We start from the raw sequence: 15,525 nt of genomic DNA, 5'->3' as shown, positions 1-15,525 counted from the left end.
TTCCCAGCGGTCCCCTCTCCTGACACATCCCTGGTGTTACTGTATAACAGCAGTCACCTCTCCGGTCACATCCCCCGGTGTTAATGTATAACGTCCCATTCCCAGCAGTCCCCTCTCCTGTCACATCCCCCGATGTTATTGTATAAAATCCCATTCCCAGCAGTCCACTCTCCGGTCACATCCCCCGGTGTTAATGTATAACATCACATTCCCAGCAGTCACCTCTCCAGTCACATCCCCCGGTGTTACTGTATAACATCCCATTCCGTGCATTCACCTCTCCGGCTACATCCCCCGGTGTTACTGTATAACGTCCCATTCTCAGTAGTCACCTCCCCGGTCTTATCCACCGATGTTACTGTAGAATGTCCCATTCCCAGCAGTCACCTCTCCGGTCACATCCCCCGAAGTTACTGTATAACGTCCCATTCCCAGCAGTCACCTCTCCGGTCACATCCCCCTATGTTACTGTATAACGTCCCATTCCCAGCAGTCACCTCTCCTGTCACATCCCCCGGTGTTACTGTATGACGTCCCATTCCTAGCAGTCACCTCTCCTGTCACATCCCCCTATGTTACTGTATGACGTCCCATTCCCAGCAGTCACCTCTCCTGTCACATCCCCCGGTGTTACTGTATGACGTCCCATTCCCAGCAGTCACCTCTCCGGTCACATCCCCCTATGTTACTGTATAACGTCCCGTTCCCAGCAGTCACCTCTCCGGTCACATCCCCCGGTGTTACTGTAGAATGTCTCATTCCCAGCAGTCCCCTCTCCGGTCACATCCCCCGGTGTTAATGTATAACGTCCCATTCCCAGCAGTCACCTCTCCGGTCACAACCACCGGTGTTACTGTATAACGTCCCATTCCCAGCAGTCACCTCTCCGGTCACATCCCCCTATGTTACTGTATAACGTCCCATTCCCAGCAGTCACCTCTCCGGTCACATCCCCCGGTGTTACTGTAGAATGTCTCATTCCCAGCAGTCCCCTCTCCGGTCACATCCCCCGGTGTTAATGTATAACGTCCCATTCCCAGCAGTCACCTCTCCAGTCACATCCCCCGGTGTTACTGTATAATGTCCCATTCCGTGCATTCACCTCTCCAGCTACATACCCCGATGTAACTGTATAACGTCCCATTCCCAGCAGTCACCTCTCCGGTCACATCCCCCGATGTTATTGTATAAAATCCCATTCCCAGCAGTCCCCTATCCGGTCACATCCCCCGGTGTTAATGTATAACGTCCCATTCCCAGCAGTCCCCTCTCCTGTCACATCCCCCGATGTTATTGTATAAAATCCCATTCCCAGCAGTCCACTCTCCGGTCACATCCCCCGGTGTTAATGTATAACATCACATTCCCAGCAGTCACCTCTCCAGTCACATCCCCCGGTGTTACTGTATAACGTCCCATTCCGTGCATTCACCTCTCCGGCTACATCCCCCGGTGTTACTGTATAACGTCCCATTCTCAGTAGTCACCTCCCCGGTCTTATCCACCGATGTTACTGTAGAATGTCCCATTCCCAGCAGTCACCTCTCCAATCACATCCCCCGATGCTACTGTATAATGTCCCATTCCCAGCAGTCACCTCTCCGGTCACATCCCCCGGTGTTACTGTATAACGTCCTATTCCCAGCAGTCACCTCTCAGGTCACATCCCCCGGTGTTACTGTAAAATGTCCCATTCCCAGCAATCACCTCTCCTGGTGTTACTGTATAACGTCCCATTCACAGCAGTCACCTCTCCGGTCACATCCCCAGTGTTACTGTATAATGTCCCATTCCCAGCAGTCACCTCTCCAATCACATCCCCCGATGCTACTGTATAATGTCCCATTCCCAGCAGTCACCTCTCCGGTCACATCGCCCGGTGTTACTGTATAATGTCCCATTCCCAGCAGTCACCTCTCCAGTCACATCCCCCGGTGTTACTGTATAACGTCCCATTCCCAGCAGTCACCTCTCCGGTCACCTCCCACCGTGTTACTGTATAACGTCCCATTCCCAGTGTTCAGCTCTCCGGTCACATCCCCCGGTGTTACTGTATAATGTTTCATTCCCAGCGGTCACCTCTCTGGTTACATCCCCGGTGTTACTGTAGAACGTCCCATTCCCAGCAGTCACCTCTCCGGTCACCTCCCACCGTGTTACTGTATAACGTCCCATTCCCAGTGTTCAGCTCTCCGGTCACATCACCCGGTGTTACTGTATAATGTTTAATTCCCAGCAGTCACATCCCCCGGTGTTACTGTATAACGTCCCATTCCCAGCAGTCGCCTCTCCGGTCACATCCCCGGTGTTACTGTATAATGTTCCATTCCGATGAAAGTCACCTCTCCGGTCACCTCCCCCGGTGTTACTGTATAACGTCCCATTCCCAGCAGTCACCTCTCCGGTCACATCCCCCGGTATACTGTATAACATCCCATTCCCAGCAGTCACCTCTCCGGTCACATTCCCCGGTGTTACTGTATAACGTCCCATTCCCAGCAGTCACCTCTCCGGTCACATCCCCCGGTTTTACTGTATAACGTCCCATTCCCAGCAGTCACCTCTCCGGTCACATCCCCCGGTGTTACTGTAGAATGTCCCATTCCCAGCAGTCCCCTCTCCGGTCACATCCCCCGGTGTTAATGTATAACGTCCCATTCCCAGTAGTCACCTCTCCAGTCACATCCCCCGGTGTTACTGTATAACGTCCCATTCCGTGCATTCACCTCTCCGGCTACATACCCCGGTGTAACTGTATAACGTCCCATTCCCAGCAGTCACCTCTCTGGTCACATCCCCCGGTGTTACTGTATAACGTCCCATTCCCAGCAGTCACCTCTCCGGTCACATCCCCCGGTGTTACTGTATAACGTCCCATTCCCAGCTGTCACCTCTCCGGTCACATCCCCCGGTGTTACTGTATAACGTCCTATTCCCAGCAGTCACCTCTCCGGTCACATCCCCGGTGTTACTGTATAACGTCCCATTCCCAGCTGTCACCTCTCCGGTCACATTCCCGGTGTTACTGTATAACGTCCCATTCCCAGCAGTCACCTCTCCCGTCATATCCCCCGGTGTTACTGTATAACGTCCCATTCCCAGCAGTCACCTCTCCGGTCAGCAGCTGAATGATCTTGTTGGTGAGTAACACAACCTTCTGGTCACTGTGCCTCTCATGTATCAGTGAGTGAGGTAGAGGCACCACTGGAGGGTGTCGGATGATCAGCAGATATTTTCTTCTGTACGGCGCACTGATAGAAATATCAGAAAAGATAATGAGGATAACCGGAGGTACAATAGGCTGCAATGCCCGATTTTAAAATGCTGAAATACATAGAAACATTGAACAAGTCTGCCCTATCTGATCTCTAGTTCTGTGTAAGAATATTTATATTCCCATCCAAACCATGTACACATTGCTCTTCTGTATTAGCCTCTACCACAATGCGCCCTGCCCTCCGGGGAATAGATGCTGCGTGCATCACAGTGATGGGTGAGCTTGGAGGTGGCCCAGTCTATCAGTAAGTGCTGGGCACATCCCAAAGAGATGCTGACAGGGCCACCCTCCCCCATCTCCGGCCAGCCACAGGGTTGGGGTAGGGGATAACAGGGGGCACAGGGGAGTGTGATGGGATAACAGGAGGCACAGGGGAGTGTGAGGGGATAACAGGAGGCACAGGGGAGTGTGAGGGGATAGCAGGGGGCACAGGAGAGTGTGAGGGGATAACAGGGGGCACAGGGGAGTGTGAGGGGATAACGGGGGCACAGGGGAGTGTGAGGGGATAACGGGGGCACAGGGGAGTGTGAGGGGATAACGGGGGCACAGGGGAGTGTGAGGGGATAACAGGGGAGTGTGAGGGGATAACGGGGGCACAGGGGAGTGTGAGGGGATAACGGGGGCACAGGGGAGTGTGAGGGGATAACAGGGGGCCACAGGGGAGTGTGAGAGGATAACAGGGGGGCACAGGGGAGTGTGAGGGGATAACAGGGGGGCACAGGGGAGTGTGAGGGGATAACAGGGGAGTGTGAGGGGATAACAGGGGTGCACAGGGGAGTGTGAGGGGATAACAGGGGGCACAGGGGAGTGTGAGGGGATAACAGGGGGCACAGGGGAGTGTGAGGGGATAACAGGGGAGTGTGAGGGGATAACAGGGGGGCACAGGGGAGTGTGAGGGGATAACAGGGGTGCACAGGGGAGTGTGAGGGGATAACAGGGGTGCACAGGGGAGTGTGAGGGGATAACAGGGGTGCACAGGGGAGTGTGAGGGGATAACAGGGGGCACAGGGGAGTGTGAGGGGATAACAGGGATCACAGGAGTGTGATGGGATAACAGAGGGCACAGGGGAAAACAGAGGTGGGAGAGTGAATAACAGGGCACAGGGGTGAGAGAGGATAAAATGGATGAACAGGGGAGTGTGAGAGGTTAACAGGGGAGGGGATAACAGGGGGCACAGGGGAGTGTGAGGGGATAACAGGGGACACCGGGGAGTGAGAGGGGTTTAACAGGTGGCACAGAGGAAAGTGAGGGGATAACGGGACACAGAGGAGTGTAAGGGGATAACAGGGGGCACAGGGGAGTGTGAGGGGATAATAGGGGGCACAGGGGAGTGTGAGGGGATAACGGGACACAGAGGAGTGTAAGGGGATAACAGGGGAGTGTGAGGGGATAACAGGGGGCAGAGGGGAGTGTGAGGGGATAACAGGGATTGGGGACGGGATAACAGGGGGCACATGCTGCAGGGGGTACAGAGATCATTACCTGGTGCTGTCGGACAAAGCGATATCTCCCGGGAGCAGAAGGCGGCGTTCAGAGGGAAGGAATACGCGAGCACACATCCGCGAGAAGGCAGGTGAAACGCACAGGCCGAAAGTCACGTGAAACGCAAAGACCGGAAGCCGGGTGGAACGCACAGGCCGGAAGCTGGGTGGAACGCACAGGCCGGAAGCTGGGTGGAACGCACAGGCCGGAAGCCTGGTGGAACGCACAGGCCGGAAGCCGGGTGGACCGCACAGGCCGGAAGCCGGGTGGACCGCACAGGCCGGAAGCCGGGTGGACCGCACAGGCCGGAAGCCGGGTGGACCGCACAGGCCGGAAGCCGGGTGGACCGCACTGGCCGGAAACCGGGTGTGTAATGCTTTGCGGCGGGTGAGAACTAGAAGGCCAAGATTTAGGAGCCTCTGGTGGTAAGTCCGCACGGGTAGATGTACAGAGATAAAGTGAATAAGTGATGCACAGCTGGGACAGATCAGGGACAGGTCACCATTATTACCTGGTTCCCCTTTAATGTCCTTGTCTCACCCTAATACAACTCTCCTGTAACTCTCTATTATCTCCTCTGTATACCCCTTTCACCCACACCCAGTGCCCATCTCACACCCACATATACCTCACCTCATAGTGCCCATCTCACACCCGCATATACCTAGGGGCCCTAGGCTAGGGCAGTGGTAGCCAACCACTGCTGCACAGCTGCACTCATTAATCACTGACACATTTTAAAAGATCCACAGATGGAGCTAATTAGTTCACTTGTGATTCTGTGAGGAGACCTGCAAAACATGCCCTGTTGGTAGCTCTCGGGGACTAGGGTTGGCTACCCCAGACCTAGGGTGACCAACTCATCCCTTTAATCTGGGACAAATATTAATTACACAGGTTCTGTGGCTGGCTTTCACCTGGTTTTAAACTGCCACAGAACCTGTGTAATTAATATGTGTCCCGGATTAAAGGGATGAGTTGGTCACCCTACATATACCTCACCTCATAGTGCCCATCTCACACCCGCATATACCTCACCTCATAGTGCCCATCTCACACCCACATATACCTCACCTCATAGTGCCCATCTCACACCTACATATACCTCACCTCATAGTGCCCATCTCACACCCGCATATACCTCACCCCATAGTGCCCATCTCACACCTGCATATACCTCACCCCATAGTGCCCATATGACACCCACATATACCTCACCCTATAGTGCCCATCTCACACCCGCATATACCTCACCCCATAGTGCCCATCTCACACCTGCATATACCTCACCCCATAGTGCCCATCTCACACCTGCATATACCTCACCCCATAGTGCCCATGTCACACCTGCATATACCTCACCCCATAGTGCCCATATGACACCCACATATACCTCACCCCATAGTGCCCATATCACACCCGCATATACCTCACCCCATAGTGCCCATCCCACACCCCATAGTAGTGCCCATCTCACACCCGTATATACCTCACCTCATAGTGCCCATCTCATACTCGCATATACCTCACACCATAGTGCCCATCTCACACCCGCATATACCTCACCTCATAGTGCCCATCTCATACTCGCATATACCTCACCTCATAGTGCCCATCTCAAACCCGCATATACCTCACCTCATAGTGCCCATCTCACACCCGCATATACCTCACCTCATAGTGCCCATCTCACACCCGCATATACCTCACCTCATAGTGCCCATCTCACACCCGCATATACCTCACCCCATAGTGCCCATCTCACACCCGCATATACCTCACCTCATAGTGCCCATCTCACACCCGCATATACCTCACCTCATAGTGCCCATCTCACACCCGCATATACCTCACCTCATAGTGCCCATCTCACACCCGCATATACCTCACCTCATAGTGCCCATCTCACACCCGCATATACCTCACCTCATAGTGCCCATCTCACACCCGCGTATACCTCACCTCATAGTGCCCATCTCACACCCGCATATACCTCACCTCATAGTGCCCATCTCACACCCGCATATACCTCACCTCATAGTGCCCATCTCACACCTGCATATACCTCACCTCATAGTGCCCATCTCACACCCGCATATACCTCACCTCATAGTGCCCATCTCACACCCGCATATACCTCACCTCATAGTGCCCATCTCACACCCGCATATACCTCACCTCATAGTGCCCATCTCACACCCGCATATACCTCACCTCATAGTGCCCATCTCACACCCACATATACCTCACCTCATAGTGCCCATCTCACACCTGCATATACCTCACCCCATAGTGCCCATATGACACCCACATATACCTCACCCTATAGTGCCCATATCACACCCGCATATACCTCACCCCATAGTGCCCATCCCACACCCGCATATACCTCACCCCATAGTGCCCATATCACACCCGCATATACCTCACCCCATAGTGCCCATCTCACACCGGCATATACCTCACCCCATAGTGCCCATATGACACCCACATATACCTCACCCTATAGTGCCCATATCACACCCATATATACCTCACCTCATAGTGCCCATCTCACACCTCCATATACCTCACCCCATAGTGCCCATATCACACCCGCATATACCTCACCCCATAGTGCCCATATGACACCCACATATACCTCACCCTATAGTGCCCATATGACACCCACATATACCTCACCCTATAGTGCCCATATCACACCCGCATATACCTCACCTCATAGTGCCCATATCACACCCATATATACCTCACCTCATAGTGCCCATCTCACACCCGCATATACCACACCCCATAGTAGTGCCCATCTCACACCCGTATATACCTCACCCCATAGTGCCCATCTCACACCCGCATATACCTCACCACATAGTGCACATCTCACATCCGCATATACCTCACCCCATAGTGCCCATATCACACCCACATATACCTCATCCCATAGTGCCCATCTCACACCCGCATATACCTGACCCCATAGTGCCCATCTCACACCCGCATATACCTCACCCCATAGTGCTCATCTCACACCCGCATATACCTCACCTTCTAGTACCCATCTCACACCCACATATACCTCACCTCATGTTGCCCATCTCACACCCGCATATACTTCACCTCCTAGTGCCCATCTCACACCTGCATATACTTCACCTCATAGTGCCCATCTCACACCCGCATATACCTCACCACATAGTGCCCATCTCACACCCGCATATACCTCACCCCATAGTGCCCATCTCACACCCGCATATACCTCACCCCATAGTGCCCATCTCACACCCGCATATACCTCACCTCATAGTGCCCATCTCACACCCGCATATACCTCACCTCATAGTGCCCATCTCACACCCGCATATACCTCACCCCATAGTGCCCATCTCACACCCGCATATACTTCACCTACTAGTGCCCATCTCACACCCACATATACCTCACCTCATAGTGCCCATCTCACACCCACATATACCTCACCTCATAGTGCCCATCTCACACCCATATATACCTCACCCCATAGTGCCCATCTCACACATATACCTCAGCCCATAGTGCCCATCTCACACCCGCATATACCTCACCCCATAGTGCCCATCTCACACCCACATATACTTCACCTCATAGTGCCCATCTCACACCCATATATACCTCACCTCATAGTGCCCATCTCACACCCGCATATACCTCACCCCATAGTGCCCATCTCACACCCACATATACCTCACCTCATAGTGCCCATCTCACACCCACATATACCTCACCCCATAGTGCCCATATCACACCCGCATATACCTCACCCCATAGTGCCCATATCACACCCGCATATACCTCACCCCATAGTGCCCATCTCACACCTGCATATACCTCACCCCATAGTGCCCATATCACACCCACATATGCCTCACCCCATAGTGTCCATCTCACACCCGCATATACCTCACCCCATAGTGCTCATCTCACACCCGCATATACCTCACCTTCTAGTACCCATCTCACACCCACATATACCTCACCTCATATTGCCCATCTCACACCTGCATATACTTCACCTCATAGTACCCATCTCACACCCGCATATACTTCACCTCCTAGTGCCCATCTCACACCTGCATATACCTCACCTCATAGTGCCCATCTCACACTCGCATATACCTCACACCATAGTGCCCATCTCACACCTGCATATACTTCACCTCATAGTGCCCATCTCACACCCGCATATACCTCACCACATAGTGCCCATCTCACACCCGCATATACTTCACCTCATAGTGCCCATCTCACACCCGCATATACCTCACCCCATAGTGCCCATCTCACACCCACATATACCTCACCTCATAGTGCCCATCTCACACCCACATATACCTCACCCCATAGTGCCCATCTCACACCCGTATATACCTCACCCCATAGTGCCCATATCACACCCGCATATACCTCACCCCATAGTGCCCATCTCACACCTGCATATACCTCACCCCATAGTGCCCATATCACACCCACATATGCCTCACCCCATAGTGTCCATCTCACACCCGCATATACCTCACCTCATAGTGCCCATCTCATACTCACATATACCTCACCCCATAGTGCCCATCTCACACCCGCATATACCTCACCTCATAGTGCCCATCTCACACCCTCATATACCTCATCTCATAGTGCCCATCTCACACCCACATATACCTCACCTCATAGTGTCCATCTCACACCCGCATATACTGTACCTTACTTCATAGTGCCCATATCACACCCGCATATACCTCACCTCATAGTGCTCATCTCACACCCGCATATACCTCACACCACAGTGCCCAACTCACACCCACATATACTTCACCTCATAGTGCCCATCTCACACCCGCATATACCTCACCCCATAGTGCCCATCTCACACCCACATATACCTCACCTCATAGTGCCCATCTCACACCAACATATACCTCACCCCATAGTGCCCATCTCACAGCCGTATATACCTCACCCCATAGTGCCCATATCACACCCGCATATACCTCACCCCATAGTGCTCATCTCACACCCGCATATACCTCACACCACAGTGCCCAACTCACACCCACATATACTTCACCTCATAGTGCCCATCTCACACCCGCATATACCTCACCCCATAGTGCCCATCTCACACCCACATATACCTCACCTCATAGTGCCCATCTCACACCAACATATACCTCACCCCATAGTGCCCATCTCACACCCGTATATATACCTCACCCCATAGTGCCCATATCACACCCGCATATACCTCACCCCATAGTGCCCATCTCACACCCGCATATACCTCACCCCATAGTGCCCATCTCACACCCTCATATACCTCATCTCATAGTGCCCATCTCACACCCACATATACCTCACCCCATAGTGCCCATCTCACACCCACATATACCTCACCTCATAGTACCCATCTCACACCAACATATACCTCACCCCATAGTGCCCATCTCACACCCATATATACCTCACCCCATAGTGCCCATATCACACCCGCATACACCTCACCCCATAGTGCCCATCTCACACCCGCATATACCTCACCCCATAGTGCCCATCTCACACCCGCATATACCTCACCCCATAGTGCCCATCTCACACCTGCAGATACCTCACCCCATAGTGCCCATCTCACACCCGCATATGCCTCACCCCATAGTGTCCATCTCACACCCTCATATACCTCACCTCATAGTGCCCATCTCACACCCGCATATACCTCACTTCATAGTGCCCATATCACACCCGCATATACCTCACCTCATAGTGCCCATCTCACACCCGCATATACCTCACCCCATAGTGCCCATATCACACCCACATATACCTCACCTCATTGTGCCCATATCACACCCGTATATACTTCACACCATAGTGCCCATCTCACACCCACATATACCTCACACCATAGTGCCCATCTCACACCCGCATATACCTCACCTCATAGTGCCCATCTCACACCCGCATATACCTCACCCCATAGTGCCCATCTCACACCCATATATACCTCACCCCATAGTGCCCATCTCACACCCACATATAGTGCCTGATGATACAAAATTGAGTAGAGTTATTAAATCATCAGAAGATGTCACCACGCTTCAAAATGATCTTAACAATATAGATGAGTGGACAAAAATGTGGAAGATGAGGTTCAATGTGGACAAATGCAAGGTCATGCACCTTGGGAGACACAACCAGTGTGCTAGTTATAACCTAAGCGGGGAGACATTGGGTAATTCAGTACTCAAAAAGGATCTAGGAGTCCAAATAGACAACAAACTGGGGTGTAGTGCTCAATGTAATATAGCAACAAAAAAGGGCAACAAAATTTTCGCATGTATAAGAAGGGGCATGGAAACTAGGGACTCAATTATGCCTCTGTACAAATCATTGGTTAGACCACACCTGGAACACGGAGTACAATTCTGGGCTCCGCACTATAAAAAGGACATCATAGAATAAAAAAAAAAGAAGAGCAACAAAGCTTATTAGGGGAATTGAGAATTTAAGCTACGAGGAGAGATTGAGCAATGTGGGACTATTTAGACTAGAAAAGAGACGTTTAAGGGGGAAATGCTCAACATGTACAAATATATCAGGGGCCAATATAAGGAACTGTCAAACTCCCCTTTTACTGCAAGGAAGGAGTCTAGGACTCGTGGGCAAGAGTTTAGATTAGAAGAAAGAAGATTTCGCTCGCTTTGAAGGAAAAATTTCTTTACGGCCAGAGCAGTCAAACTGTGGAACTCTCTTCCGGGGGAGGTGGTGTCGGCAGACATTATAAATACGTTTAAAATAAGGTTGGACAAACATTTATTGTTTAAAAACAGCCATATGTACAAATAAGAATAACAATCTGTCTCTAAAAATATCAGAATATACTATATAACTGGGGATAAGCTATTAAAACGTAGGTTGAACTCGATGGACGCAAGTCTTTCTTCAGCCTTATCTACTATGTTCCATATACTTCACCCTATAGTGCCCATATAACACCCACATATATCTCACCTCAAGGCAGAAGATACAGAGGGAGAAGAAGAGATGTATGTGACTGATATGAAGGCAGAAGATACAGAGGGAGAAGAAGAGACGTATGTGACTGATATGAAGGCAGAAGATACAGAGGGAGAAGAAGAGACGTATGTGACTGATATGAAGGCAGAAGATACAGAGGGAGGAGAAGAGACATATGTGACTGATATGAAGGCAGAAGATACAGAGGGAGAAGAAGAGACGTATGTGACTGATATGAAGGCAGAAGGTACAGAGGGAGAAGAAGAGACGTATGTGACTGATATGAAGACAGAAGATACACAGGGAGAAGAAGAGACGTATGTGACTGATATGAAGGCAGAAGATACAGAGGGAGAAGAAGAGACGTATGTGACTGATATGAAGGCAGAAGGTACAGAGCGAGAAGAAGAGACGTATGTGACTGATATGAAGGCAGAAGATACAGAGGGAGAAGAGACGTATGTGACTGATATGAAGGCAGAAGATACAGAGGGAGAAGAAGAGACTTATGTGACTGATGTGAAGGCAGAAGATACAGAGGGAGAAGAAGAGACGTATGTGACTTGTATTACGGAAGAAGATACAGAGGGAGAAGAAGAGACATATGTGACTGATATGAAGGCAGAAGGTACAGAGGGAGAGGAAGAGATGTATGTGACTGATATGAAGGCAGAAGATACAGAGGGAGAAGAGACGTATGTGACTGATATGAAGGCAGAAGATACAGAGGGAGAAGAAGAGACGTATGTGACTGATATGAAGGCAGAAGATACAGAGGGAGGAGAAGAGACGTATGTGACTGATATGAAGCCAGAAGATACAGAGGGAGAAGAGACGTATGTGACTGATATGAAGGCAGAAGATACAGAGGGAGAAGAAGAGACGTATGTGACTGATATGAAGGCAGAAGATACAGAGGGAGAAGAAGAGACGTATGTGACTGATATGAAGACAGAAGATACAGAGGGAGAAGAAGAGACGTATGTGACTGATATGAAGGTAGAAGATACAGAGGGAGGAGAAGAGACGTATGTGACTGATATGAAGGCAGAAGATACAGAGGGAGAAGAAGAGACGTATGTGACTGATATGAAGGCAGAAGGTACAGAGGGAGAAGAGACGTATGTGACTGATATGAAGGCAGAAGATACAGAGGGAGAAGAAGAGACGTATGTGACTGATATGAAGGCAGAAGATACAGAGGGAGAAGAAGAGACGTATGTGACTGATATGAAGACAGAAGATACAGAGGGAGAAGAAGAGACGTATGTGACTGATATGAAGGCAGAAGATACAGAGGGAGGAGAAGAGACGTATGTGACTGATATGAAGGCAGAAGATACAGAGGGAGAAGAAGAGACGTATGTGACTGATATGAAGGTAGAAGATACAGAGGGAGGAGAAGAGACGTATGTGACTGATATGAAGGCAGAAGATACAGAGGGAGAAGAAGAGACGTATGTGACTGATATGAAGGCAGAAGGTACAGAGGGAGAAGAGACGTATGTGACTGATATGAAGGCAGAAGATACAGAGGGAGAAGAAGAGACGTATGTGACTGATATGAAGGCAGAAGATACAGAGGGAGAAGAAGAGACGTATGTGACTTGTATTAAGGAAGAAGATACAGAGGGAGGAGAAGAGACGGATGTGACTGATATGAAGGCAGAAGATACAGAGGGAGAAGAAGAGACGTATGTGACTTGTATTAAGGAAGAAGATACAGAAATTATAGAAGGAGAAGAAGCTACGTATGTGATGTGTGATCAGCAGTGTAAGGAGGTGTTTCCTACAGATAGTTGCACAGGCGAGTAACAAACACTTTTTCTTTTGAGTATATTTTTTATTTTATATTACTACTTTATTGCTCATATTTGACTTTATTTGGGTGAATGTGAGTGTGTCACGTGAGCAGTTATGGGTAGAAAGTGAGATCTCTGTATATTGTATCCCCAGCAGATGGACGGAACAGAAGGAGCATATGGCAGAGACATCTCCCGTTATCTCCAGACTGTGATACAGAAGAGAACATCCCAAGAGATTCTCCAGTACAAATCCCTATTACCTCAGTGATGTATCCAGATATGAACAGTACTGATTTGTCATCTGATCCCACTTATCATGAGAATTCTGTTAGAGTAGATGCCTATTGTTTTAGACGGGACACAAAGCTTATAGCTCAACAGCCAGATGATACATTTTCATGTCATGAGTGTGGGAAACATTTCACTCAGAAATCAGGACTGTTTATACACATGAAAAGTCACACAGGTGTGAAGCCATTTTCATGTTCTGAGTGTGGGAAATGTTTTACATGTAAATCACATCTTATTAGACACGAGATAAGTCACACAGGTGAGAAGCCATTTCCGTGTTCTGAGTGTGGGAAATGTTTTACACAGAAATCAGGACTGGTTATACATATGAGGAGTCACACAGGTGCGAAGCCATTTTCGTGTTCTGAATGTGGGAAATGTTTTACATACAAACCAAATCTTGTTATACATATGAGAAGTCACACAGGTGAGAAGCCATATCCATGTTCTAAGTGTGGGAAATGTTTTACACAGAAATCAGTTCTTGTTGTACACGAGAGATGTCACACAAGTGAAAAGTCATTTCAATGCTCCGAGTGTGATAAATGTTTTACATATAAGTCAGATCTCGTTATACATAGGAGACAGCACACAGGTGAGAAGCCATATTCATGCTCTGAGTGTGGGAAATGTTTTACGGACCATTCAAATATCGTTAGACATAAGAGAAGTCACACAGGCGAGAGACCATTTCTGTGTTCTGAGTGTGGGAAATGTTTTACACAGAAATCACATCTGGTGAAACATCTGAGATGTCATACAGGTGAGAAGCTATTTCCAACTTCTGACTTAGAGAAATGATAGAAACCAGATCTTGTTAAACATTACAAGTGTCACACACATTTAAACAGGTAAATTGTTTCCTAAAGAACGGGATCCTGATGCTCGGTCGACTTGGTCAGTGTTGGAGGAATAAGGCTGGTCCTATAGGTGAGCTCTGGGTGGACAGCGCCCCCTATCTGTCTACTCTTTGCCGAACAGTGGATAATTCTGCTTAGATTTGTCTTTTGAAATCTGTGCTCAATAAATTCAGTTATTGCCATAAATGCTACAATCCAGTATCTTGTAGTGCTGTTATTATTATTTAAAAAGAAAAACCCTTTTGCATTAGTTTATATCTTATTTGGAATGTCACACACGTTCTAGTAAAGGGATGTGGGTGACATCACTCGAGGGGTGTGATGTCATGGTGTTCTTCGTTGAAACCTCAAATAGGCCCTTATTCTGGTTGGTGCGGCCAGAGCCGCACACGGGGCTCCGGCCGCACAAACCAGTCCCCGCCCACCCTACGGATCGCCACGGCCGTCCGTACACGGACGGCTGGCGATCCGCATAAAAATGGTGGAGGCGTACGCCTCCACCATGGTGGGAGCTGCCCCCTGCATTCGATGGTCGTCGACCATCGAAGGCAGGTCCGCACGCCGCGGCAGCTCCCGCAAGCTGAGACCACACGGACAATCGTCCGTGTGGTAGCTTGTATGGGGGCTGAAAGCTGACATCCGGCGACGTCAGCTTTCCGCCCCCATGAGTTGCGTCATGGCCTCATTACCATGCATACGCCCCGCGTTTGCATGGGAACGCCCATGAAACGCGGGGCGTACACATAGGGAAATGAGGGCATGAAG

General features: G+C 50.0%; 2 protein-coding genes across 3 annotated transcripts in view; one reads left to right on the top strand and one right to left on the bottom strand.

Annotated features, from left to right (window-relative positions):
* LOC146009897 (uncharacterized) overlaps positions 1–4,913 on the bottom strand; it is a 32,028-nt gene extending 27,115 nt beyond the window's left edge. Inside the window, exons 1-2 of the mRNA XM_083150497.1 lie at positions 4,761–4,913; positions 3,110–3,251 (exon numbers count right to left, since the gene is read on the bottom strand). Of these exons, the coding sequence (XP_083006623.1) occupies positions 3,110–3,251; positions 4,761–4,837 (219 nt within the window). The 5' untranslated portion in view covers positions 4,838–4,913. The remainder of the gene's footprint in view (positions 1–3,109; positions 3,252–4,760) is intronic.
* A 139-nt stretch (positions 4,914–5,052) lies between these two features.
* LOC146009864 (uncharacterized) lies at positions 5,053–14,961 on the top strand. Of its 2 annotated transcripts, none has more exons than XM_083150426.1 (3): positions 5,053–5,185; positions 11,770–13,611; positions 13,764–14,961. In XM_083150426.1, exons 2-3 carry the CDS (start codon positions 11,832–11,834, stop codon positions 14,699–14,701), a joined length of 2,718 nt encoding a protein of 905 aa, XP_083006552.1. In that variant the 5' UTR covers positions 5,053–5,185; positions 11,770–11,831; the 3' UTR covers positions 14,702–14,961. The 2 variants fall into 2 exon arrangements, with proteins under 2 accessions (XP_083006552.1, XP_083006551.1); XM_083150425.1 differs by having other exon boundaries at positions 5,054–5,185; positions 11,805–13,611.
* The last annotated feature ends 564 nt before the right edge of the window (positions 14,962–15,525 follow it).

This window comes from Crinia signifera, chromosome 6, assembly GCF_055691185.1.
Source record: "Crinia signifera chromosome 6, ASM5569118v1, whole genome shotgun sequence".
NCBI lineage: Eukaryota > Metazoa > Chordata > Amphibia > Anura > Myobatrachidae > Crinia > Crinia signifera.
Note: the sequence above shows the minus strand (reverse complement) of the source record. Positions and strands in the feature narration are given on the sequence as shown.

Coding starts and splice junctions, on each gene's coding strand:
- LOC146009864 (XM_083150426.1), top strand. CDS start 11,832: ATGTATGTGACTGATATGAAGGCAGAAGATACAGAGGGAGAAGAAGAG. Junction 13,612..13,763: donor TCCTACAGATAGTTGCACAG/GCGAGTAACAAA, acceptor TATCCCCAGCAG/ATGGACGGAACAGAAGGAGC.